Below are 27,895 nucleotides of genomic sequence, written 5' to 3' on the forward strand. Positions count from 1 at the left end.
TTTTATCGGCGCGGCGTTCCTCCGCACCGGTGACGTAGCTCCGAGCTCTATAGAGATGCCTAACCATCGAAAACGAAAACTACAAAGAAGGGCTAATTAATGATTTCGAAAATAGTTAATCATTCCCTGAATCCTCTCTCATGTTTATTTCTACTTTTTTACTTGATTTAGAAAGATCAACAAATAGCCTCCCTTTGACCGCAATGAGGATAGGCCGGAATTAAGGTAAAAGTCATGCATGATAGTCTATCCAATGGTATATCTGTGTTGAAAACGATCCCGCTTATCATTTAACCCTGTAATAATCTGGGGCATATTCTAGCAGATAGCTTTTCTCGATCTTGGTGACGTCCCGGATGTAGGTCTTGTTGCCGGTTTGCATGATCTCATGGAATATCACCCAGTCCGCTTTTCGATTCTGTTGGCCAATATATTAGTTACCCATAGAACGAGAAGAGGAAATGAAGAACACTTACAAACATCAAAGAGCTAGGGTGAGCATGGAGAGTCAACCCTCCACTAACAGTCTTGAAAGTGCCGTCGGGCTGCATCTTTGCCGCATGAGCAAAATAGCCCGTCGTGAGGCACCGCTGGATCTGCTCCGGGGATGTACTGATTCCAGCACTATGACGAGTCGAGAGACTCTCGTCAACCTGGATACCAAAGCGCTCTAGGTACCGTTTGAGTTGGCCGCGGATACTGACAGCACGCAGGAGGGCTCGATAGTTCAAAAGGTGATCACGACACCACTTCGAATCTTTCTTACCCTTGGTCACAAATGCTTGGTACACATTAAGGTAGGTAAGATGGTCACCTTCCTCGACGGCGAATTTCCGTCGGTGACTCTCTGCGGTTTTCTTATCGCCATCATGCTGTACCCACACCGTTCCTTGGAGGCTCACCATAGCCGCGATAGTGAGAATCTCGCTCAAGCATTTGAACGAAGGAGCAGCGAGAAGAACCTTTGCCATCATCGGGTCAACGGCAAGTTCAGCCATCCGCATTCCCATGGGTTTTGTAAGTTTGGCATAATCGTCCACCGCCCCAAGGGAATACAGCAGCTCAAAGGCACGCATCACGAGCTCTGCTGGTGGTGATGTCAAAAAGTCGAAGCGAACAATGTTATCAATGCCCAGTGCTTTGAGCTGCATAACGATCGGAGCTAGGTTTGACCGCTGGATTTCTGGTACCGTAGCCTCGGGGAGTTGCTCGTATGTCTGTTGGGTGTAAAGACGGAAGCATTTTCCAGGCTTCGTTCGGCCGGCACGTCCAGCACGTTGTGTGGCGGATGCCTTTGATATAGGTACAGCCGTCAAGGTTTCGATACCGGTGCTTGGGTTATAAGCTCTCAGCTTGGCAAAGCCACAGTCTATCACGTAGACAATGCCATCGATCGTGACTGATGCTTCTGCGATATTCGTCGACACTATGATTTTTCTCGTGTTCTCGGGTGCCGGTTCGAAAACGTACATCTGCTGATCCGTGGTAAGACCAGCATAAAGTGGGAGAGTGAGTAATGAAGGAGCCTTTGGGTTTAGATATGCAGCACGCTCAGATATCAACTGGATTGCACGGTCGATCTCCTCGCGGCCAGTCAAAAACAGAAGCACATCACCCTCTGCTTCCTGGGCGTGGATATCAAAAACAGTCTTGACTGCCCGCTCAACGTAATCTTCTGCAGGATTCTCAAGGAATAGCGTATCAACAGGATACATCCTGCCCTCCAAGCTGATGATTCTCCCGATGCCGCCGCCTAGATCAGCTGGATCGGCATCTGGCTTGTATTCATCGCCAGCAAAGAAGCGGAGGAAATCTTCCGCCTGCAAAGTCGCACTACTGATGATTATACGAAGCTCGGGGCGTTTCTTCATGATCTTTTTGAGAATTCCCAGAAGAACGTCGGTGCTAATGGATCGCTCATGGGCTTCATCGACCATGATCACAGAATACCGAGATAGCAGAGGATCTACTAACGCCTCTCTGAGAAGCATTCCATCAGTGAGGAATTTGATCCTGGTCGCAGCAGATGTCACATCTTCGAAGCGGATGGAATATCCCACTTCTTCGCCAATCTTGCATCGCATCTCCTCTGCGACGCGAGTCGCAACCGTGGTGGCAGCCACTCGACGGGGCTATGAGGTTACGATCAATGGCTGAATCTTTGAGGGTATATTTATAGATGACATACCTGCGTTACAGCAATAGACTTGCCATCTTCGCACCAACCAGCCTGGTCGAGATACTGGGGAAGCTGTGTTGTTTTTCCACTTCCCGTCTGCCCAACAACAATAGTGACCTGATATTTCTCGACCAGGTAGAGTAGGCTCTGCTTGTGTCTTGCGATTGGTAGCAGAGTCGCTGGCTTGTACAGTGCAGGGATAAAGCCACTTGAGAGTTCCAGCTCAGAAGCCATCTTTGGAAACGGAAAAAGAATGTGTTGAGATGAAGGGTAAAACTTGGCTCTTTTTGAAATGAATCTCCCTAACTTATGGGAACAATATTTGTGGACAGCATAGCAGCATCATTCTGGAAGACCCGGTACTATGCTGCTATCTCATTGTTGATCCAATCAAGGAGGCTCTGCAATGTTCAACCGCGAAGGATGGCTCTATAAAAGTTACCCGCACATCACGTGCACCCCCACGTCACTTGTTTGGAGCTTCCCCAAATGTGGTCTGCCTGCTTCGCCTCTTCCCTTTCTTTCTACAGGCAACACTATTTTTCCGATATTATCTGCGGGTGCTTTCGCTAGTTGTTTCATCTCTCACGAACATACCCAACATGTCGGAGGAGGACAAGACTGTATGTATAGGCTCTGGCCTGCAGCTCTGAAGCAGAGGCTCACTCTCACAGTCCACTCCTAGCAAGCCCTCGGCTGCAGTTGCGCCGAACAGCCCTCGCGCTGAGTCGCCCACTACTGCACGACCTCTGGATTTTGACGATGAACCGCAAGAGTCTGGCATCACTTCCAGCGGCAATAACGCACCCTCGGCGCAGCAGACTGCTACCGAGACACCCCCAGCTGCCCCGCCGAAGCCGCCGCGGCCCATGAGCCCCCGAGAACAGTCGGTGAACACACTAAAGGAGGCATTCCCAACGGTTGACCTTGCGGTAGTCAAGGCTATTTTGAATGCTAGCAATTGGAATGTCGAGCGCGCATTCAATGCCCTGTTGGGTTCGTAACCTGCCCTCGAAATAAAATGGTGGTCAAGTGCTAACCCCCAGCTTCCAGGCATGACCGATCCTACTGCTCAGGAGGATATGGTTCCTCCCCCTAAACCTCCTCGTCCCACTCAGACCGCCACCTCTACCACGCAGCGACAACTTGAAGCCGATGAGCAATATGCGCGCCAATTGGCTCAGCACTACAATGCCCCTGGTGAACGCCGGGCTCCAGCCCCAGGATGGGAGAATGACCCTCGGTATCGCCAGCCCCGGGGAAGCGAGGACTCGGAGGACAAGGAATACAACTTCTTCGAAGGTAACCAATAGAGACAATTCTTGAAGAGGTGCGCTGGTGCTGACCGCGGGGCAATCTGCAGATGATCTACCGGTAATCCGCGAGAACTTCAAGAAGGGATTCTTGGAGACACAGACAAAGGTAAACTCGTGGTTCGGGAACCTGAAGAAGCAATTAAATGGTGAGGAGGAGGAAGAGGAACAAGCACACTCTAGTCAACGCTATGAGCAACAGACCTCGGCGTATGGCCGCCCACGACGAAGCGGCGAGATGGGCCGCCGCAGTGGGGATCGTGAGCGTTACGATGCAGACCCCCAAGTGCTGAGTGATGATTTCTCAGCGCTTGAGCTGAGGGATGGCGAAGGTGAGTGTTTTGAATCTGGCAATCTCTGGTCACAACTAATTGGAAATACCAGTCCCTCCCGCACGCCCTCCTCGTCCCGGCAGCACCGGGCTCAAGAAGACTGCATCGCCGTCCCCGGGTAGGAGGGTTTCCTTCCAAGACGGCCCTCCCACCGAGATCGATAACCTTTACGATGCCACTCCGAACAAGCGCAGCGCTCCAACCAGCGGCAAGTCCAGCAAGTGGCAACCCTTGGCCACCGTCGAGCCCTCCCCAGTAGCCGAGAACGACCCGTTCAGCCTCGGTGACAGCGATGACGAGAAGGATACCAAGACCAAGGAGCAGACCACCGTCCCCGAGAGCGAGCAGCTCAAGAAGGCGACCGCCGAGGCGATGTCCGGCGAGATTGGGTCATCGACGGATGACAAGAAGACCGGAGATTCGTCCAAGTAAACCAGGTGGACGAATTAACTTTTTTTTTGTCTTTACTGGATCTGTAATCGTTGCTTCTCGTGCCCTGAAATTCCCCCTCGAGTTTACACTTCCAATTCCAGCCTGCCCTGGGTATTTTTCATATGCTCCAGCATCTACATAGGATCATGCTTCGATCTACACACTACGTAAAAGTAACCATGACCGACTATACCACAGAAGTCTCGAATTCTCATCTTTGAACAATAACAAGCCGCACAAGACAAGCAGCAAAGAGGGTATCTATCAAATAAACCCGTTCAATCATGTAACGCCACAACCCAAAAGAAAATGCATCATCTCATCCCCAGCAAGAACACTCGATTACTCCGTCGTAGCAGAAGGCGCATTAGAAACCCGCTTGGTACTAGCAGCCTCCTTACGCAAATCCTTAATAACAGTCTGGAATCACAATCAGCAATTAAGTCCGTCAAAATCGCGTCTTAACGCGCTTTAAACAGTCTCGGGGGATGGACGCGTACCGCAAGCGCATCGGGATTCACCCCATTCTCAATCAACGACACGCACAATGATAGTTCTGTACGGTCGAGATTTGTATTCTGCAAGAACAAGTTAGTCTATCGTTTCAAGATAAGTAGCATTGGGTTAGTTAGCGCGTGGGGTACGGACCAGCAGGTCGGAGATCTCTTGGAGGATGTCGATGACTTCGCGGGCGGCTTGGCGCTTGTCGACGGGGTCGAGTTGGGGGGGCATGGTGGGTGTGTTTGTGGATTGGGGTGGTGGCATGGATGTATATCTTGGATTAAGGGTCTTATGTGGACTGGAGAATGGTCGTACGGTACAGTAGGAGGTACTGTGGTATTGGTGAGGTTGGACGTTGGGGTGCCCTTTGTTGTGGGGTTTGTCTGGCTGGAGGGCTGGAGCTTGCGGCTCCACTGAGTGCCTGACATGCTTGGAGTATGCGTGATACAAAGGGACGACTTGATTTCTTTGTTAGATACTTCCTATTCTTTTTTGGAGACTTGGTTCCTCATGTTCTTATTATTTACATCCTGACTATTCTTAATTACATTCTTCTGCGACTCTAATGACTCCGTTTGGATACTGACTGAGGCACGAGTCTAGATACTGCACCTCGGGCATACGAAGCTACCTACTTCGTCCTAAAGGGCAATATTCCTATTCATTTTCATGATCTCGAGTGCTCTGCTCAATTCCCTTGAGGTTTCAAGGTCATGTCCTTTTTGCCAAGTAGGTGATGGATAAATTACACATCTTGTTATTGAAGGTATTCGGGTCACTATATATATTGATACCCGAGATGAATGCATTCCATTCGGACCCGGGACCTTACCTATCGACTCTGCAGCTGTCTTTTTTTTAGATATCTAATAAGATTCGATCTTCTACTACCCTCTAGCTACGATAATTCAATATAGACAACCTAGGACATGCTCTACGGCAATCTATTTAACCATTGGTGCCCATCCTGCTCAGGGCAGACAGTGGCACGTGCTGCCGACCAGTTGTCGGCATTTGACAGTTGACAGCGTGACAGGTATGAAGTATGGAGATTCCAAGCAAAAGTACGAGAAAGGAACAGCCTTGAAAGATCCTTCACCGAGCCAAGCGGGGGATAGTTCTCCCCGTACGGACCGTTACCTTTTCCAGTGTTAGCCGCACCAGCAGGATGGGCTTTGGGGCCCTTGCGTGACGATCGCAGGCAGCGAGGGTAGCAGCCTGCTGTCTTACACAGAGCCTCGGGACAGGGATGTCAGCAGGGGCTGTATCGTGGAGAATATCAAGGATATGAGAAATGGCAAGGACTAACATAACAGCCAGTCAATTTCTAGAGTCATATATTGCACTATTCTCCTGTAGAATCAGGTCAGGCGGAGCTGAATGCTCACCTCATCCGGAGTCAGGTGACTGCGATAGAGCACTGGTAAGGTAACAAAAGTAACGCGATTACGAGAAATCTCTGCCTTGCCAAAACCGAATTTTGCCAGACAAAAGTTGAATAATCCCACTGGACCAACGAGATCCTCATTTCTGATTTCGCTTTCAATTTCTCTTCTCAACACTACTGTTTCTTTTCCATCTCTCCTCCATAAATCTCCCCCCGTGGAACGAGCCCTAACTTAGATCGTCATTGATTCCCCACTTTGGCTGGCGACTTATCGCGGGACCCAAAGGACAGACGAGAGAGACGCGCTGAAAGGCCTGCGCACCTCACCTGACCTTCCTTTCTCTCCTTCTCCTTCTACCATTTCATCTGGTGCTTGACCTCCCACTCCCCTCTTCTCCCCCTCAAATACTTTATTCAATCCGTGCCATTATGGGTCAGACCTTGTCGGAGCCGGTGGTCGAGAAGGTGAGTCGTCCATATTCCCATTTTGTTCCGCCCATGCCCCTCCCCACACTGCGATGTGACGCCAGTCGCTCGGAGATGTCCCTTTTCACAACGGCCTCGGTCAACCACCCTGTTGCCCCCCAACTGGGGAATTTCCCACTATCTGGAGTGGATTGTCGTTTCTCACGAGGACTGCTTTTGTGCCATTTAAATCGGACGTTCCCTTTTTAGGTCGTCCCGATCGGCCATGCGGGGTTCCTTGCTGACCCTGGAGGGGTCGAGGAGCAACTCGGGTGGAAAGGAGGCTATTCCGGCCACGGGGACATTCACAAACCAGCACCTACACTCCTTCCAAAGCCGTCAAGTTCCGAGTTGAACATGTCTAGCTTAAGAGAAAAAAAAGACCTCCATAACTGACTTGTCGTGTTTCCGATTTTCTAGACCTCGGCGGAGGGTGGAGATGAGTGCTGTATCTATGGTGTCTCTGCCATGCAGGGCTGGCGTATCAGCATGGAAGATGCCCACGCCGCCATCCTCGACCTTCACGCGAAATACACGGGACCTACCGATGAGAAACCGACCGATCCGGATCAGCGTCTGGCCTTCTTCGGTGTATATGACGGCCACGGTGGAGATAAGGTAGCGCTGTTCACTGGGGAGAACCTCCACAAGATCGTCTCCAAGCAGGAATCATTCGCCAAGGGCGACATCGAGCAGGCCCTGAAGGATGGATTCTTGGCTACTGATCGGGCTATTTTGGAAGGTTCGTCGACTCGTCTGTTCTGCGTGAGAAAGGGACATGACCCCCCCGCTCTCTGGAGAAAGAACCGCATAATCAAACTATTGGAAGAACACCCTCCTGACCATTTATGTTCGTATAGACCCGAAATACGAAGAGGAAGTGTCCGGTTGCACTGCCTCCACAGCAATCATCTCCAAGCACAAGATCTGGGTGGTACGTTTGAAACAAAGGCATCGCGAGAGACAAAAGACTCGAGAGCGAAACTAATTGACGATCAGGCCAATGCCGGTGACTCTCGATCAGTACTAGGTGTCAAGGGTCGCGCAAAGCCCCTCTCTTTCGACCACAAGCCGCAGAACGAAGGTTTGTGCCCCCAAGTTTCCCATTCTTCTTTGTCTCCCAGTTGCAGCCAGCATGATGGCGAGAAAAAGAAGCTGCATTTTCATCCCATGAGGATGGTACGCTAACTCCCCACTGCAGGCGAGAAGGCCCGTATTAGTGCCGCGGGTGGCTTCGTCGACTTCGGCCGTGTCAACGGTAACCTCGCCCTGTCCCGCGCCATCGGTGACTTTGAGTTCAAGAAGAGCCCCGAGCTTTCCCCCGAGCAACAGATCGTGACTGCATACCCCGATGTGACAGTGCACGAGTTGACCGATGACGATGAATTCCTGGTTATTGCCTGTGACGGTATGTCTTCATTCCACCTACTGATGAAGAATTGCGAAATGCTCACAACTTTTCAGGTATCTGGGATTGCCAATCCTCCCAAGCAGTCGTCGAGTTTGTGCGGAGAGGAATTGCCGCCAAGCAGGATCTTTACCGGATCTGTGAGAACATGATGGACAACTGCCTGGCATCCAACAGCGAGACTGGTGGTGTTGGCTGTGACAACATGACCATGACCGTTATTGGTCTGCTCAACGGTCAGACCAAGGAGGAGTGGTACAACAAGATTGCAGAGCGGGTTGCAAACGGAGACGGGCCTTGTGCTCCTCCCGAGTACGGCAAGTCTCACGAGGAACCCGAAGGAGACCCTTCGTCGTGCTGACGGTCAAGTGTGCGAGCAGCCGAGTTCCGCGGCCCTGGAATCCGGAACCAATTCGAGGACCAGCCCGACGACTATGAGTTGGAGATGGAGCGTTCGCGGGCGTTTAGCGTGCGCCAGGGTCGGATCATTCTCTTGGGCGACGGCACCGAGGTCATCTCGGATCAGAACGAGGAAGAGCTGTTCAACCAGACAGAGGAGCAGGATCTGGCCAACCAGGTGCATCCGACCGGTTCTCGGAATGAGCGTGAGGGTACCCCCGGACCTCAAGGCAAGCAGGACGAGGCCAGCGGAGCGACTCAAATATCCGAATCCCCCGCCTCTACGGATGACAAGGAGAAGTCTACTTCTGCATAGTTTGTGATATGCCCCACTGGTTACCCTGGAATCTACACACACGCGGCAACTTCTCTCCCTCCCTTCTCCTACCGAACCTTCCTCATCTATTTTGGCTTGGTCTCTTCTCTTTCCCATGCTTTTTCCCTTTTGATTCCGTCTCTTGCCCTCCTTACCTGTCTTCTGCTCCTTTTGCCTCTTACACCCTGCTTCGACGCTATGCCCGATGTTACGATCCATGTCCTTGATTTCGTTCCCCCCTTTTCCTTCTTCTTTTTTTTTTCCTTCTCTTTAGTTATCTTCGGAGCTTCTCCCTCGAGCCCTTTCTGCGCTCGCCTTGAAGCTTGAGATGGAATACCTGTCCGAGTCAGATTGGGATTCTCGCAAACTGAAGGACCCATGCAAGAGGAGGGAGGTGATGAAGGGAAGAGGATAGTTCTCGGGGGTTTGGAAATTGAGGATTGATGGCATCGAGGTGGAAGTTTCTAGGAAGTATGAGAAAGGCCCAATTCGCCGGGAGCCAACTGGGCCCTTCACGAGCTTTGTCTTCTTTTTTTATGCCCCCACGAGATACCGCAGAAAATGCCCCGCTATTGACGAACCATTACAACTTCCACGTTTCTCCCTTGATTACTACACTATCACCTGGATCTTTTCTCCTTATTCATATCGTCTTTGATCGTTGGTTCTTCTTTATGGTGGCATGCCTGATTATGGTCATATTGGTATCTTGGACACGATCAACCTGGTAGGATTACAACTACGAACCACACAGACCGAAGTCAAAGCCGAGCTGAGAGCGATAGAATTTCCATGAACATATGGACTGAACGGCGCTGCAAGACACTCATGGCGTATCATTCAACGGTATTGATAGTTGGCATTTCCTTTTTTCGGGCAGAAGGTACTTTGTACTCTCTTGTAGACAGATATCCAACTTGTTTCCATAGTGGAGTTCTAGAAGATGGGGGCTATTCTTTGACTGTCCATCTCTAGTGATAATTCCTCTAGTGAGACATAAGACAGTCATAGCAATGAAACCGGATCTTGTTAGGCGGTCTGTATTAGTTAAATTAGTGTAGCGGGTACTGTTTTGATGGAGTTGAGTTGAGATACTGGAGATCCCTCCCTTCTATAACGGCAGTTTGAGCAAATCGAGCAATGCTATTAATGATAGAAGATGTACGAGTACGAGATAAATAATCCCTTAATCCATAAGATCAGGGAAATCCCCTTGCCCAGCCTTGCCGAGGGACCCTGATACGTCAGTGCACCCCAACTAAACAGCCCAGTCCACGAGTCTCCACAGCCAGAAAATTACGCGGGCCCCTAAACCGGGCCACCGCGGAGGAGTCTCTCTCCGTTTCAGCTCCAAACCCGCCAGGGGATCCAGCCCTTCAACACACACTTCCTTCCCGGTTCTGACATTATTTTGCTCGTGTCATTTACCAAATCCCTTCTCACATTCACATTCACAATGACATCCCCATCCTCCCCCTCCGGCAAGCGCAAGCGCAGCGCCTCGCATCTGCCAGCACCTCAACCCGTCCCTGTCACCGAGCTCCAACCATCCTCGCGCGACGCGTCCGGCGAAGAAGGAGAAGAATCAACCGGTCCCGCCACTGCCGCCATCACCAGACACAAGAAGCAATCTAGCATTAGCGGCGAGACTGTGCCGCCAACCAAGCGCGCCCGCAAGAGCTCCGATGCCAACGCGACCGGGACTGAAATCTCCAACGGAACTACCATCCACAAAGAGGATCCTGGCGAGCCATCCGAGACGACTCTCGCCAGCAGTGATATCGAGGCTCGGCCTAGAAGTCGTCCCGGATTGCATATTAATTTGCCTGATGCGGAGGAGGAGCAGCAGCGTCGTGCGGCTATGTTGCCGCCGCAGCGTGGTGGGTTACAGGATCCCGTTGGATATAAGACGAACCCACCGCCTGAAGGGCGGGCGGTGCGGGTGTATGCGGATGGTGTGTTTGATTTGTTCCATCTTGGGTACGTACATTCAATTAGGGGATTGGAGATTGAGGATATCGAATATGCGGGAAGGACACGACATACAAAATGGACCGAGATTTGCTAACTCTGGTTCTTTTATATAGCCACATGAGACAGCTCGAGCAGGCTAAGAAGGCTTTCCCCGAAGTTTACCTGATTGTTGGTGTCACTGGCGACATCGAAACGCATCAACGTAAGGGTCTCACTGTGCTCAGCGGTGCCGAGCGCGCAGAGACTATTCGGCATTGCAAGTGGGTGGACGAGGTTATTCCCAATTGCCCATGGATTGTTACCCCGGAGTTTTTGTCCGAGCATCAGATCGACTACGTCGCGCACGATGATCTTCCGTACCAGGCGGACGAGGGCGATGATATCTACGAGCCTATCAAGGCGCAGGGCAAGTTCCTGGTCACCCAGCGGACGGAAGGTGTTAGCACAACTGGCATCATCACTCGGTACGAACAATCCCAGCATGATCAATTGCATCCCCACCGTGAATAACAACTAACCGTGTGTTCTCACTATCCAGCATCGTCCGTGACTACGATCAGTACATCTCCCGACAATTCAAGCGCGGTGCCTCGCGCCAAGAACTCAACGTGTCCTGGTTGAAGAAGAACGAACTCGAAATCAAACGCCACGTCGCCGAAATCCGCGACAACATCCGCAGCAACTGGACCATGACCGGCCAGGAACTCGGTCGCGAGCTCCGTCAGATCTGGCAGAACAGTCGGCCCGGTAGTCCCGCGCCCACTGCTCGCAACAGTGTTGACTATGGTAGTGCCCGTGGGCCGCTGGCTAGCCCGACGGGTGGTAGCAAGAGTCACCTTTCGCGTGTGGAGGCGCTTAACCGACCCGATAGTCCCGGTGTCGGTCGTAATGAGGACTTTGCGACGGGTTATAGTTTGGGATTGATTGGTGGTGTGCGTGCATGGGTGAGTTATCCGTCTCTTTGAACAGAATTCCAACCGCCGAGGAAGGAAGTTTCGCAAGTGTATCTGTGGCTAACTGTATTTCTTGACGTCTGCAGATGGCTCGTAGCCGCCTCTCCCTCACAGAACCACTCAGCCACCCGCAATCACCCACAGACGAGGACGAATCCGAGCAAAACGGGTACGAAGAGACCGAGACCCGTGGCCGCAAGGGTGTGACTGCGCCCTAGATGCCGGTCGCCGTTGAATTCGTCACTCTTGCTTCGCGTTGATATATCTTCATTCGACCGATCTGGTCTAATCGGGTATCTCGGACGGGATTGAAAAGAAGAAAGAAAGAAAAAAAACCGATAATTTGGAAAGATCAACATGGATTTCGGTTCTGGTTCATTTTCGGAATGGACAAATTGCATTACACCCTGCGCTTGCAACTCGCACCCTTGATGTTTTCACCCCTTATCTTGCATTCAGTTCGTGTTTTAATACTTCTTGGCTTGTCTTATCGTCTTACCTTGGTCTCTCCGACGTCAACTTCGACTTTTGTCTTCCTACTCTTTTCCCCTGTCGTTTGTGGTTGCCCCAAATTGCAGGCACCTTTTGGTTTTCGTTCTTCTTTTCCATTTCTTTTGTCTCGGCGCTTGGTGTCTTCTCTTTTCCTTCTTATTCCGTTGGTATCGCTGTCAATGGGATTGTTTTATTATCCCCTCTTCCCACGACGGGAACCCTCGCTTTGATTTGGGCTTTGGGCTTTGGGCTTTGGGCTTTTGGGACTCCCGAAAATAGATATGGTTGGGACTCTGAAAACAAAATTGATGCCCCTAATACTCCGCAAATTGAATCCCTGCTTTTCTTCTCTGTCTTTTATTTTGTGTTATCACTTTTTGTCCTTGGGCTGTACCTACCTGCCTCGTGCATGTCTTGCCTTGCTGATGTGGTCTCTGGTGGTTTGCGAGGTATGGCTGTTCCTCGGTGGTTCATCTATCAAGCCTTGATCTCGGAATATGTGACTTGGCTTTGTTTTTGCCTCAATCTTGTTCTTATTACTCAATGTATGGGGTTGGTGGTTATATTGTGATATTGCTAGATGAAGGTGGCTTATCACAGACTTGTTTACTTCGTTTTTGCACACAAGAAGAGAGTTATTATTGAGGATTACAGAAAGGGGATTGGATCTGGATTGGTCAGATTGGATGGTATGATAGGTTCTTGCAAACCCTGGTTAGAGCTATGGCAACGAATATAGTTGTCTTTTGAGCGGAGTTTTCTCTTTTGGATGTTAGATGCATAGATTGCTCTGGTTTTGTTGAGGTCTAGGTTTCGGGCTTGAAAATTTGCTCGTGAATTCCATCCAACTTGTTACTCGATGTTTGATGTTGGATATAGAGATTATCGTCTAGGTGCCGTTTTGTAGGCATACGTATAGTTGTAAAGTTGGATAGCATTAGATGTAAATTCAAGTCTTGTATATCATTCTTAGAATCTCTAGTCTTCCACCCGTGTTCTATCTCTAGCAACGAGGCAATATCAAACGGATCAAATAATAAACAAAAGAAAGAAGAAAAGGGTATCAAAAATAAACACTCAATATAGCCATCCCATTCAAGCAGCCATAATAGCCAACCTCTGCCCCGACCTCTTCCCAATAACCTCCTCCTCCTCCCTCCCCATCCTAATCCACTCCTCCAAAACCCTCAACCTCCCCCCATCCACTGCCCCCCCAACCATCTCCCCCAAAAGCTCACCCAACTCCACCTCCCGCCCTCCACACATAACCCGCGTCAACCAATCCCTCAACCCCCCTGCATCCCTACACAAATCCGCCTCAAGCACCCGTCTCGCCACAACATCACACCTCGCCGTAACAGCCATCTCAAAGCTCTCCAACCCGCGAACCGCACACAACGGCAAAGTCCATAACTCGCCTACCCCCATCGGAATCCGCACCCCACTCCCACCAAGCACGACATCACCACTGCTAGTGACAGTCCCCGTGAACGAACCGAGGTCAATACTAAGTCTGATCTCGGACAGGGAGGGTAGGGAGGCGACGCGCGCCCAGAATTGCAGCCAGAGGGTGTCGCTGTGTGTATGTGCGTAGATGGAGTGTTTGTGGTCCTGCCCGGAGAGGGGAGTCCAGATTGGGCTCCATTGGATTGTGAGGCGGGTTATTGAGGATAGGGCGTGGGAGGGGAGGGATTGGGTGAATGCGATGAAGGTGTATAGGTCGTCTACGTCGAAGGTGGAGGCTTTGTAGAGGGTGTTCAGGGTTTCGGCGTAGATTGAGCGGCAGGTGCGGAGGAGGGCTGGGGACGAGTTTGATAGGGTGCTTGGGAGGGCGGGGGTGAGTGTGTGGGTAGAGGAGGGAAGTGTTTGTGCTGGGGGATGTTGAGGGTGAGGGTGATGGGGGGAGACGCCAGCGGGCTGGGGTTGTTGGGCAGCAGGTGCGGTGGTTTGTTAGGGAGGTTGTTGATGAGGATGATGAGGGACACCGGACGTGGCGGACTTTGTTTTTGACGGTTACTAGGTGCAGGGTATCGGCGCCGAAGACGTAGGACCAGATCATAGCGCGGATTTCTGGGGGCAGGCGTGTGAGGAGGGGGCTTGCTTGGTGGATTGTTGTGGAGGAGGTTGTAGATGTGGTGTCTGGTGGTGAAGATGGTGGGTATAGATCGATTGGTGTAGATTGTGAATTGGAATTGAGTGGTGCGCAGATCTTGCGGTCGTGGATGAGGTCGCGGACGGTATCTTTCCAGCGTTGGCCGGTGGTATAGTAATGCCAGATGGAGTAAGGGTCACGAATGACCCAGGCATCGAAGTGGCGCATGATTGTGGGAGGAAGACAAGGATGTAGAGATTGAGTTGGATGGGAGACGGGAGTATAGTTCGGGTGGCGTTGCGGGAGGGGAGAATAGTGTAGTAGTTAGTACTTAAAAGTAGAGTACTTGGTAGAGTACTTGAACAAGTGTCGGGTACTCGGTATAGTAGAGGCCTGATATAGCAGTGACTGGGATCTATGGCTTTAAATCCAATGCCAACCCGATAACTTCAAGATCAAACAATCAAGATCAAAGTTCAATCCAATCTTAAGAAAAGAAAAATCCGGGGCATAATCCACCCAAAACCCGGGGCCGGTGGACTCTTTATGGAGTCTCCAGTTACGACAGCTCCACCTCGTGGCAGAACGAGACGATTACATTATCAAAAGACTCAAAGGTATAGAATGTACCTCTACACAGCAACTCCTAAGTACAGGTACATCCTCTGATCTTATTTCCGGTACCTTAGCACGCCAACCTGGTAGGCTGGCTGAAAGCCAAGATCCACCGGGACGATCGTGAATGGCTTCACCAATGACAAGCCTCGGGCGATCCCGGGCAGGTGCGGCGGGATGGTGCAACGTTATGACGTCGAGGGACATAAAAGGGGATTATTTAGGATTGAATGCGGTGATTGGGGAGGATGGAGCAGTGTGCTCCGATCGTATAGAGTAGGGATAGTAGTAAAAGTACTTATTTTAGGCCTAGACGATGGAATTGTACTGGTTTACTAGGAGGAATGCATTCTATCAGGATTCATTGGCTTTCTTGTTATCATATCCCTCATAGTCATAATATATACCGAAAAGAGTATGTACTGTACAATAGAAATGTACTCTGCCCAGCTCAAGTCCATGTGCAAATGATCCTCTAGGAAATGCCCCAAAACGCCCAAAACTCAATGCACTCCCCTCCCGACGATCCTGCAAGATGCACATCTCTCCTCAGACTATCACATTTACTCTTCCTCCCGTGCAGCCACAAGCGCCTCCTCGTCATCCCGATCATTGAATCGCCGATCCTCTTCACCATCTCCCTCCGCTTTGGGCTTCTTCTTCTCCTCCTTCCGCTCCTCCTGCGCAACCGCAACATAAACCGCACATGCCAGGATCAGCACGGACCCCGCCCAACTCACCGGCGACAGCGTACTGCCCCAGACAACCTTGTCATAGAACAAGGCAAACAGCATCTGCATGTATACCATATTCGTCGCCTTGGAGCCTTGACTCGCCTTCGCCCCGGCAACTCGCACACTGGCCGGTGGTACGTAACTCAGTCCCGCCGTGAGCAAGAATTGCAGCAGGAACCCGCACACACCCAGCCCGGTTAGCAGAGTCCATTCCGTGACCGTTGAGGGCAGCCGGAATGGAACCCAGGGGACTGCGACCATGGCAAATAGCGAGATGACCGTCGTCACGCTGGAGAAATAAGTCACCGAGACGAGTGGATGCGCCCGTCGACCGATCATTCGGATGGTAGTGTACGCGCCCGATGCACCGAGGACACCTACGAACGCGACCACCGTCGCGAGAACGTGGTGGAATGCATCTGCGTCGTCGGGACTCTCGTCTTCAGCCGTTGTACCCGCATTATCACCCATACCCGCGCCATCACGCTTCGAGAACGGTCTCGCGATGAGAACCACACCGGCGAGCGAGACGATGGCGGCTAGTTGCTGTCGCCGAGAAAATGTCTCCCCCGGGATGAGCAGGGAACAGGCGTAACAGGTGAGAATCGGAGCGAGGAAAGTGATCACCGTTGCTTCGGAGAGAGGTAGGTATTGCACGGAATAGTAGAGTCCGTAGACACCCAGGAAACCGAACGTCGCGCGGAGGAGGAGTAATGTACGGACGGGACGGGTGCCAAAGGGAGCGGGCACCTTGGCGTACCACATGTAGAAGTAACTGGCGACGGCCGTGATGGACATGCGAGCGAAGAGCACCTAATAGAGGCAGAGTTAGTATTCGCTTTCACTTTCCCCATCTAACCGTGCTAGCCGAGTCCAAGGAATGTAGCAAAGATCTATATCTCGCCAGACACATACCTGAAACGGATGCATGGAACTATGAATCTCCAAAATCTGCGTCATAACATTCATACTAGCCCCAAACATCTGCGCCAGCAGAACGAGAAACATCCCCATATTCCTCAACCAGAATACCCTCAGTCTCGCCCGCCACGCCTTTCTAGGCCGAGCCATTTCCGCAGCAAGATCTTCTCCCTCCTGATCACCGTCTTCATCGTCGATGGGTCGTGGCTCGTACCGGACAAGATACTCTGGTCTTTGGTCTGGATCGTCATGGTAGGGTTCATCGATCGGCAGGGGGGCGTCTGGGTGGTCGGGATCGATGAGGGAGTCGGATTGAGGGAGTATTGGGGATTGATTATTGGCGAGGAGGGGTGGAGACTCGGGCAGGGATTGTGGTGACATGGTGAGTGGATGGTTGGAGTTCGGTTCGGGGGTTTGGGGTATATGCGAGGGTTCTTATATACGAGACATGGATGATAGGAAGAAGGAGAAGGAGAAGGGGAGGGTTTTAGGTATCTCCTTAGGAGGGGGGATGTTGAGAGAGCAGGTGAAAGAGAACAGAGGAGTTCACAGAAGAAAAAATGATCACAAGTTCGGATCGCGCATGACGGGAAAAGTGGAGTGAAGTGGAGCCTGCCCGCTAAACTGTCTGGGGAAGACTGTTATAGTAGTACTGTACAGTAGTTACATAATCTGTATTATTTTATAGAGATCAGATGGATAATAATTAATTGGGAATGCTAGATGAAGAGTGGCTTAGGCTTGGCTGATTTTTATCAGATGAGATGGTACACTAGCAGTATGTAAATCATGTCCGTCTACGTACTAGGCTACAAGGCGTTGGCTGAGGCTGAGCGGCTGAACGGCTGTCTGTGCACGAGATCTAATTCGATGATTTTATAAAGAACGAAATCGAATTAAATGTGATCACCCCAAGGGTCAAGATGAAGGTTTGTATCAAATAGTATAGTATATCTCGAGTTCCATGAGGCTGGGAGGTTTAACGAGAGTATGACCCCGGTACTCAACACATCCCCTTGACTGGTAGACCGATAGACTGCCGTTAGCACACTGTGACTGCGAATTCAAAAACCAGAAAGTTTCGAGAAGACGAGCAACGATGAATGGAGTTCAACAGTACCGTTCATCAAAGTGGGTGACGGAATTTGGCCGAGTTTCCAGTACAACAACCGCAAGTCGATTTGTCCCAGGTATAAGCTGTGGGAGATGGGACGGATAGAGCCGAAGCAATAGCGGATGAACCCGACGAAGCCGATGCAGTTACAGATGGTACGACTGAGGTCGATGTAGCCAACGAGGAGCTAAAAACGGAGGAACTGGAAACGGAGGAGTTACCACTACCACCTCCAGTCCAAACTTCATCACCAATAGGAGTCTGCGCAATATCCGCCTCAATACGCTTGGCCGTATCCATCCAAAGATTAAGACCATCGAATAAGGTCATGTTGTCATTGTAGATACCGCGGATCTTGTAGGTAGTGCTCGGGGAGCCGGTGCCAGAGCCGTTGACCTTGACTTGAGCACAGCTGTATATGCTCGTTAGATGAATCTTGCACGTAAATATCGAAGGTCTCACCTGTACAAGAACTCGGCGTGGTTGCCCTGCGCACCATGAAGACCAACATGCTCAGCACGAACGAGATATTCGCCTGCCGGGGTGTCCTCGGGGATTTGGAATTCAAACTGCGACATGCCCCAGGTACACCAGGCACCTGTGGGCGAAATCGCCACTCTCATCGCAGAGAGTCTTTTCCCAGATCTTGAACCATTCTCCGTCACCTTGGTACTCAGTGACGTTACCGGTTGGTGCCTTGGACATGACTAGGAGATGTTAGTGCAGTTCCCTGAATGCGATAGCAATTCTCGTAACAGCAAACATTAACATACAAACTTGACCGGGCCCAGGGTGGGCAATGCTGCCATCGTAAAATAACTTCATCCCGATAGTATCACCGGCAGCGACGTCAGCGACCTCGGTCTTTGCAGCATTGCTGAAAGGGCCCAGGTTGCAGCGAAAATCGTCATCGTTGGGAGTGAGATTGTCAAAGGTGTCGGTGAACTTGGTTGGCATGTAGCACTTCGAACGCGTAGTTTGGCGGATGTACTGCCAGTCTTCGGAGACTTGGTTGTTCAAGACGAGTTTACTGAAGATGTAGTGCGCCGAAGCGGAGTGGGCCAGCACAGCGGCTATTCCGAGATAAGTGAAAGGGAGCGTAAATACAGTTGAGAAAGAACGAGGGTAAATCCTGCCGGCAAGATTTGAATTGAAAAGAAGGAACGAATATGATTTTCTTGATAGAGAAAGGAGCATGCTGGGGATCCTCGAACGGGGGTATATATATGCTCGTTCATGATCCATCTGTTATTCCGAATAGCATCTCCTACTAGGTAGCTGACATCCCAGGAGCTCCTTCAAACTAGGTAGTTCAAGACGGTTGTTTTCAGGACCTTGTCGTCAACTATAGAAGTGGGGCAGAGTGGCCTCCAAGGCCGAGCAGTTTCAAAAGAGGCTGATCGAACCACTAAGTGTGCTAGGGGTTGTCACATTTACCGCCTCCTTTGGGATTCCATGTGCAAGATTTTTCATCTAAATTTCTGGGTTGACATGTGTATAGCCAACACTTTCAAGTAGATAGTCAAGCCATACTTCTTGGTCGAGAGAAGCTACTGTACTCGGTGGGCCTAAAGGTCAACTAGAAGGAAGAAAAACGCTTCAAAGTTCGAACAATACCGGCAAATTACTAGACACTATTTGCCGAGCCCCTAATTTAACATCGCTTACACTTAGAGAGCACTATATGTACTTGCAAAGATGGGGCAGCTTAGCAAGTTCTCAGATTGGACCCTGTATGCAATATGCTTAAAGGTTGAGATTGAGTAATGCTGACATGTTTCAGATTGGAGAATGGGTTCAATGGACGGATTTAAGAAATAGCTCCATGTAAGCGCTGACTTGAGGCTGTTCTCATCGAAAATTGCCGTCTTTATTTGGACGGGCACTATACTAATGACTCATGAGATACGGGGTCGATCCCTATAAGCTGAATAGCAAAGACAAGATCTTCACTAAGCTCGGAATGTATGATCCAAATGATCTTATTCTTGCTAGATTTTTTTTTCATCATGGCGTGGTGTGCTAGTCTAGGCTTTGTGTTCTGGGTCGATATATAGGCTTAGTCTAGATACTATCAATAAAGAGTTATACTTATCCTTATTTTATAACTAAACTATACCTAACTAACGATACCTAATTCACAGTGTTTAAATCGTCACCTATTCTTCAACGATCCTACCCGCGAGTGTAAAGATAACCACTTGCAGGGTAGAAAGCCTGTTGATCAGGTAAGGTTGGAAGCACCTAGTGCAATTCGTGATAAGACTGTTTCTTGAGGAGTCCTGAAATGTACTCCTCAAGCGTCAATTTAAATACAGCATCTTCGGTGCAAACAGGAGACAAACACGAAGTAAGGGGGGTACGCCACCGAGAGGCTACCGTATAGCCAACTCATCGTACACACCGTAGCTATAGCCTGCATATCGCGTGGCTGCGATGTATCGCGGCCGAGGGGTTATCGGTTGACCCGCCGGATAGCCACCGCCTTGCCAGAACGCCCGGCCTCACGCGCCTGAGGCACCAATATCAACATGTGAATAGCCTCATCACGAATATCATAACAGCGAGGTATTTAGGCAAATCATAGATACTCACTGTATCGCTAGTATTAGCGGAATTCGCGACAATAAACTATGATTATTAAACACGCGATAGTTAATTTAGTCTGGCAGATCTATATATAGTGATCAAGAAACCATAAGTCAGGTAATTTCACTAGCGTCAAATTTCGTGAGGGTGTTAACGTTACACCACAATGCTAGGTAACGGTAAATTCGACGCCGAAAAAGGCTACTTTTGACGCTGTTTTAAGAGTCCTTTTTACCAAATCATTAGTCATCGGACCCCCACGTGAGTTGTTTCTGCCCACCATTTCCGTATGCTCCCTGAGCACTTAAGGTAGCTCCGGTCTACTCAGGGATCAGCTCACCCTTCACTCAGGATGCTCAGGGTAGTTACTTAGGGACGTTGTCATGTCTGTCTGTTTGTATTATCCGATTATAGCCGTTAATTACAATAAGGAAAAGATCTATCTATTTAGCGCTAGACCGTTTATAAGTCATCTCTTTTAATACTTAAAAGAGACTGCGCCCCATTAACAGTAGCTCCTATTCAGTACACTTATCCTCTACCTGTTACGGAACTCTCACGCAACGGCGCTAATGCGGGGGAAGGAACACTGATACCCAATCAACTTGGATCAGTCAGCAAGGGATCGGATTGGATAACGTTACAAAGGGACAATTGTTGCGTTATAAAGACCAAAGCAATCACGTGACCAACATCCTAGTCAAAGGATGATCAACAGGTAACGCTATTATTGCGATACCAGAACCACTCAGGAACACGTGACGAGGACTCATCAGCGATGAGTCCCGGACTCACCGCCGATAGGAAGGACTGGATATATAAGGACACTCATTCTAGCATCATGTATTTAGTTCTTCGCGATTAATCATACATTGTTACTTGGTTACTACCTTTAGTACTTTGCACTTCACAGTTCACCTTTAAGACAACCCAACCTACAAGTAGGGGATTCACTCAGTGGCAACACTTAGTGATTGACTTACTTGGCGCGCACTTCTGGCACGTTCTGCAAGAATACTCAACAGGACCCGAACCCGACGTAAGGCTTTGCATAGCAACGGTACGGTTGCGAGATACTCTTGGAATCCGCAGTTGGAACGAGGCAAGTATAACCCGTGAACGTTCTAACTCACAGTGACCGGTCGGCTACGTGTAACACTACCTTATTGTCTTTTTCACAACCAGATTTTCTCTAGGCTTCAGTCTTTTCCGCCTCTTTTCTAGTTCGTTACTATTTCTTAACTTTAGTTTTCCCGTCCCTTACTCTCCTATTCTCCTCTACTTAAAAAGACTACTATTCGAGGCCATCTTCATTCGTGTTTTATCTATAAAGAGCAAAAATTTACCTTATAGTGCCGATTATTATCGCCGACGCCGTCGTTAACTAGAGAAAGTGTCAACATATGGATATTGTGGGGTCACATGACGAAGGACCCACTCATATAACCCCTCTCTACATCTAGATCTTCTTCTCTATAAGATCTGTCGAATTGATCCTCAACGATCTTGCATTGAATTGCCTATCTAGGCAGGAGACTATCTAACACTCCAATACTTTATCCTTTCTTATGTGATCTTCTACCATGTTTCCAAGATATAAATACTGCTATGTTTCTTAATTAAATTGAATCAAGTTTATCATCCTTTGTGATCTCTCTTCTTGATCGGTGGTACTCTTCCACAATCGTGGTACTTCTTCTTCTTCTTGGAAGTGCGCACGACCGATAGACTCATAACCGTGTATTCAGACACTACGTTGAGTATTTACCCTTATGCACACTATCTTCTTGTGTGTATAACCACGACTTTATGGTCACCGCCTAAAGTCCGACAATAACTAATAGATAGTCAATCTGCTAACCTCAGAATATACTAAAATCGATACGAAGCTTCGTCACGTTGATATCCATAGACACTAGCTAAGACAAGAGGTTAAAGACGGTCGAATCGAAATTAAATAGGTACCTACTACCAAGATGGTAGCAGATAGGCTCACAAAGATCCTACCACGCCAGAAGCATAAGGATTTCATTAAGATCCTGCGCATGGAGGATGTGGAACACCTAATTGAGGTGTAATTGAGAGAAAAGAGAGAGCTATTAGAAGAGATTCAGCGCTCTCAGCGCTCATCTCGATTGAGTTCAACAATTAGCGAAGCTATTTAACACTCGCTAAGCGCTGAGGGGGTGTGTCGGAGTAGAACCACTATATATCTCGAGAAAGGGGCTTTATCTAGCCATAATAAGCTTAGCGTAATATTAGTGGGGCGCTGGGAAAGAAAGCGTGTGTGTCTGGGGGGTAATCTGTTTTCGAAATCCTCCGTACCATATATGAGTACTTTTTCATCTGTGCGAGCCTTGTCAACTAATGAAAATCTTCACAAATGCCTACTTTCTCTTTGATCCAAATCACCGTGAGGTCTACAGTACACGTAGGAGATTCTTCAGCCTTACTGTACTGAAGACCATGGCAGGAGTCACACAGTTTATATTGCAATGTAGGTTATTTTCTGCAGTCTTTCAGTCACTTGAAGACAATGCTAGCTTCAGTTCGTAATTTCTAGAACACAAATCAACTTTATCTTATCGCTATAATATATATATAGCCTATTATTAATAGAGCAGTATTGTAAGAAGATACTATAAGTCAGGGTAGCAATCCTATTGATCAGGTAAGGTAGAAAATGCATAAGTCTAATTATGATAAGAAGTCAAAGACTGTTCCTTGAAGAATGTAGAACCTCTTCAACATAGGCCAATTTATATACAGTCTCATCGCTCAAAACAGGAAGGAGATAGATCCTTGGTAGGGAAATAGGAGCGGGGTAAACATGAGGTTTGTGTAACTTTTACCCAGGGATCTTCCCTGCAGGAGTTCGTACACGTATTGACAGTGAACCCCCAGCGGACCTCCACCGAAAGCCTACCGGCTTATCAGGTCCGGGTAGCATGAGGCACTAACACTTGGGAATAACCTCATGCCAGGGTATCTTGTAACAAGTATACAGTATCATAACTTCCCTAATCCTTTCTTAACAATAGATAATATCATATTAGAGGATCCCGCTCTCGTTACCTAAGGACTTAGGACGTTTTTCTTATTCTTTCTCATTCCTTATGGATTTCCTTACTTATATAAATTAAAGCGCACGGATACTGGCTCCTGATGTTTAAACAGGTGTTCATACACCTATAGTACGCTAGCTTATATATCTTCTCCTCCTTTCCCGTCTAGACAAATTTTTCAGGATATTTAACATTCTTTGGTACAGTATTCACTGACGGTATGTTTGAATAACATTTGCTATGTGGGTTCAATTACACTATCTCTCGCCCTTTGGTGCAGCTCGGGTACATTTGCGCTATTTCTTTGGTTTTCGTGGGACATATGGTCGAGGTGCTGGTATAAACCTGGAGCACTCCGGTGTCAAGTCTGAAGTTTCAATATCACTGTGCCTCCTTGGGCTTTCTTACCCTAGTACCGATTATCCATAGTCTCGCAGGGCCACTGGGTCAGCCAGTGCCGCTTACTTTAGAAGTTGCTCGAGTTGCCGTTTATAATGGTCTTGGGGCCCTCCAGCATTTTGTCTGGCCCCTTGAAAGAATGGACCTATTCCACGGATGGCAACCTAGTTTATACATCATACATCTGGTTCTTGTTTATAGCGCTATAATACTATCACCAAATATTATTTCTGCAGTGCACTAGCAGGCTATCTCCTGGTTGGAGCAACAGTTCTACTAAGTGTTATTCAAGTATTCATCAAAGGTCGCTGTACTTGTGCCCGCGCAGATGGCGACCGACAGGTCGAAGAGAATTAAAGGCCGTTGTTTACTTTGTTTTACATTACTTCATCATCTCGGAAAAGCAATCGGGAACCCACATGAGGGCTTCTTGTGTCTCATCGGCTAATACCCACCACTATTTGGCTGTTAGAGAGCGCTCCCGAAGAGCCGTACGTTTTTAGAGCGAGCTACATCTGGCGAATGTAATCATCCTCATCGTCATCGCTGTATAGCTAAATTCGAAATTGCATTCCAAGATTTACACAGCGGAATTGTTTTTGGACCTCGGGAATGGTCCACCATTCCACGCTTTTCGTCTGTACACCCTATAGTAAAGTCTCTGGTAGACTACAGCGACCTGGTCTGCTATTATACATAATTTGTCTGTGCGTTTTTAACTAATCGTAGCGCTATGACTATTCCCTGGTCTTCTTTTCCCGCCATATCTATTGATGGGAGCCTCTAGTCGCCGAAAAAGTAAAGCATGTCTTCGAACGCGAAGGACGCGTTCTCCCTAAAAAGGCGTCGCTCTATCCTTAATGTTTTTCTTAATGATCTCGACTTCCCTAACAAGTGATTAATGGACAGATCATGAGTATGACTAGGTAGCATGACCTCGTCTTCGCAGAGGATATAAAATTTACTGAAGTTTTATCTGGTATTCTAGTGCAGTGATTGTGTCGTTTCCCTGTCCATTCATGCAATGTAGGAGTGCCAGCAGAATTTTTCCATCGAACTGGTGTTTCAGTGGTATGTTTCTCCTCCGCTAACATCGAATATTTGTCCAGTAATGAAAGAAGCTTCTGGGCTGGCGACAAAACAGAAACAATGCGCGATATCATCGGGGCTCCCACATCGTTTTACATCTTGCTTCTTGATCACCCGCTCAAAAAGAGGATTGGATCCGTCGGGTTGAACACCCGAGTTCCACACTTGGTCTGTTCGGATCAATCCCGGCATCACTGCATTGACAGTGATCCCGGATCCGGCCTCGGTGGAAGTGCCACGAACTAACCCGATTATGGCTGCTTTGGATGTAGCGTATGCGGTAAGTCCTGGCTCTGGCTCTTGGACGGTTGATGAGGTGGTATGAATAATACGGCCGTATCCAGCCTTCTTCATGTAGGGAAGGACAGCACAAGTGAGATAAAAGGAGGCATCAATGTTAACTGTAATGGTGCGACGATAGACTTCGGGGGTGATCTTGTCGAGGGGGTTGAAGGGGTAGATGCCGGCAATGTGGGCCAGGATATCGATCCTCTGAAAGCGTTGAACAATGGAGCCGATGGTCTCGGTGACCTGTTGCTCATTCGAGATATCACACACAAAATAGCTGACTTTACCACCTTCGCTCTCTATCAAAGCCCGTTTTTCTAGAAGCTTGTCCTCTCGAATATCCAGGAGAACAACGTGGGCTCCTTGTTTGGCGAAAAGTTGAGCAGTCGCAGCACCAATTCCCTGGGCCCCACCCGTCACCACGGCAAGTTGACCAAGAAACTTGTCCGGGTATATTCTAATGGGGGGAATTTGGGCGCCTTCCTCGAATTCTGTAATCATGGTTTTCGCTGGAATGCTTGAATTGGCCTGGTGGGGTTACGAGCCTATTCTGAAAAGGGTTCCAAATTTTATATAGGACGGCTTGGGGACGAGCGTGCCCCGCAAAACCTTCAACTTGCCCCGTAGGAGATGCGTTCACCCCACCACGTCCATGATTCATGCAGTGGCAAATTCACGGTGGCAACGGATCAGGAATTCCACTTTCGAGATTCTTGGCGTTGACTTTAGAGCCGTCTTGGGGCTACCTAGAGATGATTCATGTGGCGGGTGCTCCCCTCAGATACGGTGCATTGTGGGACTCAGAATTCTCAGGAGTTATCGGGTAATAACGAGCAATGTCAAGTTTGACGGCTCCTAATGAGCTCATAATTTGTTGGATGAGTACAGTCCTGCTGTGTTCGCTGTGATAGTTGCTCTGATAGGCGAATCTAATCAAGATACAAGTCTTGAATGTGCTCAATACCAGCTCGCTTGGAGTAGCAGGAAATGGACCTCGCTTCATGTGATTCCTGAGTTCACCCAACCCACTGGATTGAGAAGAGCGCCCTCTTACCTCCCCACTTTGATGGGGTGAAAATTCTGGGGGAGGAAGAAGGTAAATCAGATATCAAACCGGCAGGTCTTCTGCGGGATGTAATAACGCCGGGAAATGGAATTTCGTTAAATCCTTCTTGATTTGTCACTTGTTTCCTTCTTTTCAGAATACTGTCAAGCTATTGACACCACTACAAGACTGGACATTTCTGTTAAACCACATCATTACACACCCGCAATACTACATACGATCGTCATCATGGCACTGAGTCTATTGAATAAAGTGTGCCTTATTACCGGTACAGGAGGATCCATGGGACGTGCGGCGGCACTGAAGTTCGCGATGGAGGGTGCTAAAATCGTGGGGTGCGATGTTAACACCTCCAATGAATCCGCCACTGTGGAGGCTGTACGCAAGCAGGGCGGCGAAATGATATCCATGTCGCCCTGTGATCTGACCAAGCGTGAAGAGTGCGAAAAACTAGTTAAGCTAGCCATCGATACCCATGGCAGAATCGATGTTCTGTACAACAACGCTGGGATGGCTTATTTTGCCTGGATGGATGACATGAAAGATGGGGACTGGCATAAGACTATCAGTCAAGAGCTGGATCTCGTCTATCTTCTGACATCAGCTGCCTGGCCTCATTTGAAGACGTCACATGGATCCATCATCAATGTCGGTTCCGTCAACGGTTGGGTTGCCCTCTCTGCACTTCCAGCATTGGCGCATGTTGCAGCCAAGGGAGGTGTTATCTCCATGACACGCCAGCTTGCAATGGAGGGCCGGGAGCATGGGGTCAGAGCCAACTCGATCTCTCCGGGTGTCATCGTTTCTCAACAGACAGCCCCTCACATCGGCACTGGGGACTGGTCTGAAGCGATGTTGAAGAAAATTATGCTTGGCCGATTTGGAAAACCGGAGGAGGTAGCTTCCGTGGCTAGATTCCTAGCTTCGGATGAAAGCTCATATATCACGGGTACGGACATCCGAGTCGATGGTGGCCTGACAGCCTGGTAGTGCACAAGGCGTTTTTAAAAAAATATCCACAGATGGATCTTGGTATTCAAAGGGGTTATGGATTCGCACAGATGAGATTAAACGTCCCATTGAAAAGAGGGATCAGAATGAGAAAGCAAGGGGGGAAGAAGTAGTAGGATTCTGCCACATCAGTACACTGTATTATATATCGATGATGTGTATCTTTTTCAAATGATTTCAGAATACACTGAGTCCTACCAACAAATAAAGTTTACCATTTGATCAGAATTAACCGTGGCAAGTGAATTAATCTATAACGACGTGATAGACAAAGCAGCTGTTTAAATAGATTCTTCTTTCCCCCTCCCTTGTTAACTCGATAAAACATCATGTTCGTTTTCTAGAACCTTGTTCATTATCACATATTCAACTTCTTTGGTGTTTGAGATACTGTATTTGTCTTACTGGTCAATTCCTTGACTCAACTTCGATGATTTCCATCCTAGTGTGAGTTAGAAATGGAGGATCAAGTCGAAAAAGAGAAGATCATTCTACAAACCAAGGTTATCACTGGTTTTCTTACTCTAGAATAAGGCACAGAGGGATAAAGACAAACTACCTACGACCTACTGAAATTTTGGTCATTATTAGTGAGTACTACGTAAGAAATCAAACAGGAGGAAAACGCCCTCTTCTTGCGGCGAACAAAAAAGTTTCGACAGAGGAGCCCAAGGTAAACCAGGCGGGTAAAAGTCAAATGGAATAACTAATCTGAGAAAGAATTCCAGCTCTTCTATCTCTTCTATTAAAACCTTGATTTC

General features: G+C 48.8%; 10 protein-coding genes across 10 annotated transcripts; 4 read left to right on the forward strand and 6 right to left on the reverse strand.

The window, feature by feature from the left end:
* Nucleotides 1-286: 286 nt before the first annotated feature.
* Nucleotides 287-2,413, reverse strand: N7496_006301 (putative ATP dependent RNA helicase; the record flags this gene model as incomplete). Its single annotated transcript, XM_056699230.1, has 3 exons — nt 287-418; nt 477-2,132; nt 2,189-2,413. The coding sequence occupies 3 exons, from the start codon at nt 2,411-2,413 to the stop codon at nt 287-289; spliced, it is 2,013 nt and encodes a 670-aa protein (XP_056554643.1).
* A 368-nt stretch (nt 2,414-2,781) lies between these two features.
* Nucleotides 2,782-4,256, forward strand: N7496_006302 (CUE domain-containing protein; the record flags this gene model as incomplete). The annotated part of the gene is made up of 5 exons (XM_056699231.1): nt 2,782-2,802; nt 2,854-3,175; nt 3,233-3,481; nt 3,543-3,824; nt 3,877-4,256. The coding sequence occupies 5 exons, from the start codon at nt 2,782-2,784 to the stop codon at nt 4,254-4,256; spliced, it is 1,254 nt and encodes a 417-aa protein (XP_056554644.1).
* A 342-nt stretch (nt 4,257-4,598) lies between these two features.
* On the reverse strand, nt 4,599-4,988 carry N7496_006303 (mitotic-spindle organizing protein 1; the record flags this gene model as incomplete). The annotated part of the gene is made up of 3 exons (XM_056699232.1): nt 4,599-4,676; nt 4,757-4,834; nt 4,905-4,988. The coding sequence occupies 3 exons, from the start codon at nt 4,986-4,988 to the stop codon at nt 4,599-4,601; spliced, it is 240 nt and encodes a 79-aa protein (XP_056554645.1).
* Nucleotides 4,989-6,573: 1,585 nt separating this feature from the next.
* N7496_006304 (PP2C family serine/threonine-protein phosphatase) lies at nt 6,574-8,732 on the forward strand (the record flags this gene model as incomplete). The annotated part of the gene is made up of 7 exons (XM_056699233.1): nt 6,574-6,609; nt 7,030-7,351; nt 7,470-7,543; nt 7,609-7,693; nt 7,811-8,017; nt 8,074-8,329; nt 8,387-8,732. The coding sequence occupies 7 exons, from the start codon at nt 6,574-6,576 to the stop codon at nt 8,730-8,732; spliced, it is 1,326 nt and encodes a 441-aa protein (XP_056554646.1).
* A 1,456-nt stretch (nt 8,733-10,188) lies between these two features.
* On the forward strand, nt 10,189-11,877 carry N7496_006305 (choline-phosphate cytidylyltransferase; the record flags this gene model as incomplete). The annotated part of the gene is made up of 4 exons (XM_056699234.1): nt 10,189-10,712; nt 10,820-11,170; nt 11,245-11,650; nt 11,746-11,877. 4 exons carry the CDS (start codon nt 10,189-10,191, stop codon nt 11,875-11,877), a joined length of 1,413 nt encoding a protein of 470 aa, XP_056554647.1.
* Nucleotides 11,878-13,246: 1,369 nt separating this feature from the next.
* Nucleotides 13,247-14,471, reverse strand: N7496_006306 (uncharacterized protein; the record flags this gene model as incomplete). The annotated part of the gene is made up of 2 exons (XM_056699235.1): nt 13,247-14,068; nt 14,169-14,471. 2 exons carry the CDS (start codon nt 14,469-14,471, stop codon nt 13,247-13,249), a joined length of 1,125 nt encoding a protein of 374 aa, XP_056554648.1.
* A 950-nt stretch (nt 14,472-15,421) lies between these two features.
* On the reverse strand, nt 15,422-16,894 carry N7496_006307 (DMT family transporter; the record flags this gene model as incomplete). The annotated part of the gene is made up of 2 exons (XM_056699236.1): nt 15,422-16,405; nt 16,508-16,894. 2 exons carry the CDS (start codon nt 16,892-16,894, stop codon nt 15,422-15,424), a joined length of 1,371 nt encoding a protein of 456 aa, XP_056554649.1.
* Nucleotides 16,895-17,639: 745 nt separating this feature from the next.
* On the reverse strand, nt 17,640-18,584 carry N7496_006308 (endoglucanase; the record flags this gene model as incomplete). Its single annotated transcript, XM_056699237.1, has 4 exons — nt 17,640-18,039; nt 18,090-18,196; nt 18,219-18,334; nt 18,401-18,584. The coding sequence occupies 4 exons, from the start codon at nt 18,582-18,584 to the stop codon at nt 17,640-17,642; spliced, it is 807 nt and encodes a 268-aa protein (XP_056554650.1).
* Nucleotides 18,585-24,745: 6,161 nt separating this feature from the next.
* On the reverse strand, nt 24,746-25,558 carry N7496_006309 (SDR family NAD(P)-dependent oxidoreductase; the record flags this gene model as incomplete). The annotated part of the gene is made up of 1 exon (XM_056699238.1): nt 24,746-25,558. The coding sequence occupies one exon, from the start codon at nt 25,556-25,558 to the stop codon at nt 24,746-24,748; it is 813 nt and encodes a 270-aa protein (XP_056554651.1).
* A 793-nt stretch (nt 25,559-26,351) lies between these two features.
* Nucleotides 26,352-27,113, forward strand: N7496_006310 (SDR family NAD(P)-dependent oxidoreductase; the record flags this gene model as incomplete). The annotated part of the gene is made up of 1 exon (XM_056699239.1): nt 26,352-27,113. The coding sequence occupies one exon, from the start codon at nt 26,352-26,354 to the stop codon at nt 27,111-27,113; it is 762 nt and encodes a 253-aa protein (XP_056554652.1).
* Between the last annotated feature and the right edge of the window lie 782 nt (nt 27,114-27,895).

Source organism: Penicillium cataractarum (assembly GCF_028827025.1).
Source record: "Penicillium cataractarum strain IBT 29864 chromosome Unknown utg000005l, whole genome shotgun sequence".
NCBI classification, from domain to species: Eukaryota; Fungi; Ascomycota; class Eurotiomycetes; order Eurotiales; family Aspergillaceae; genus Penicillium; species Penicillium cataractarum.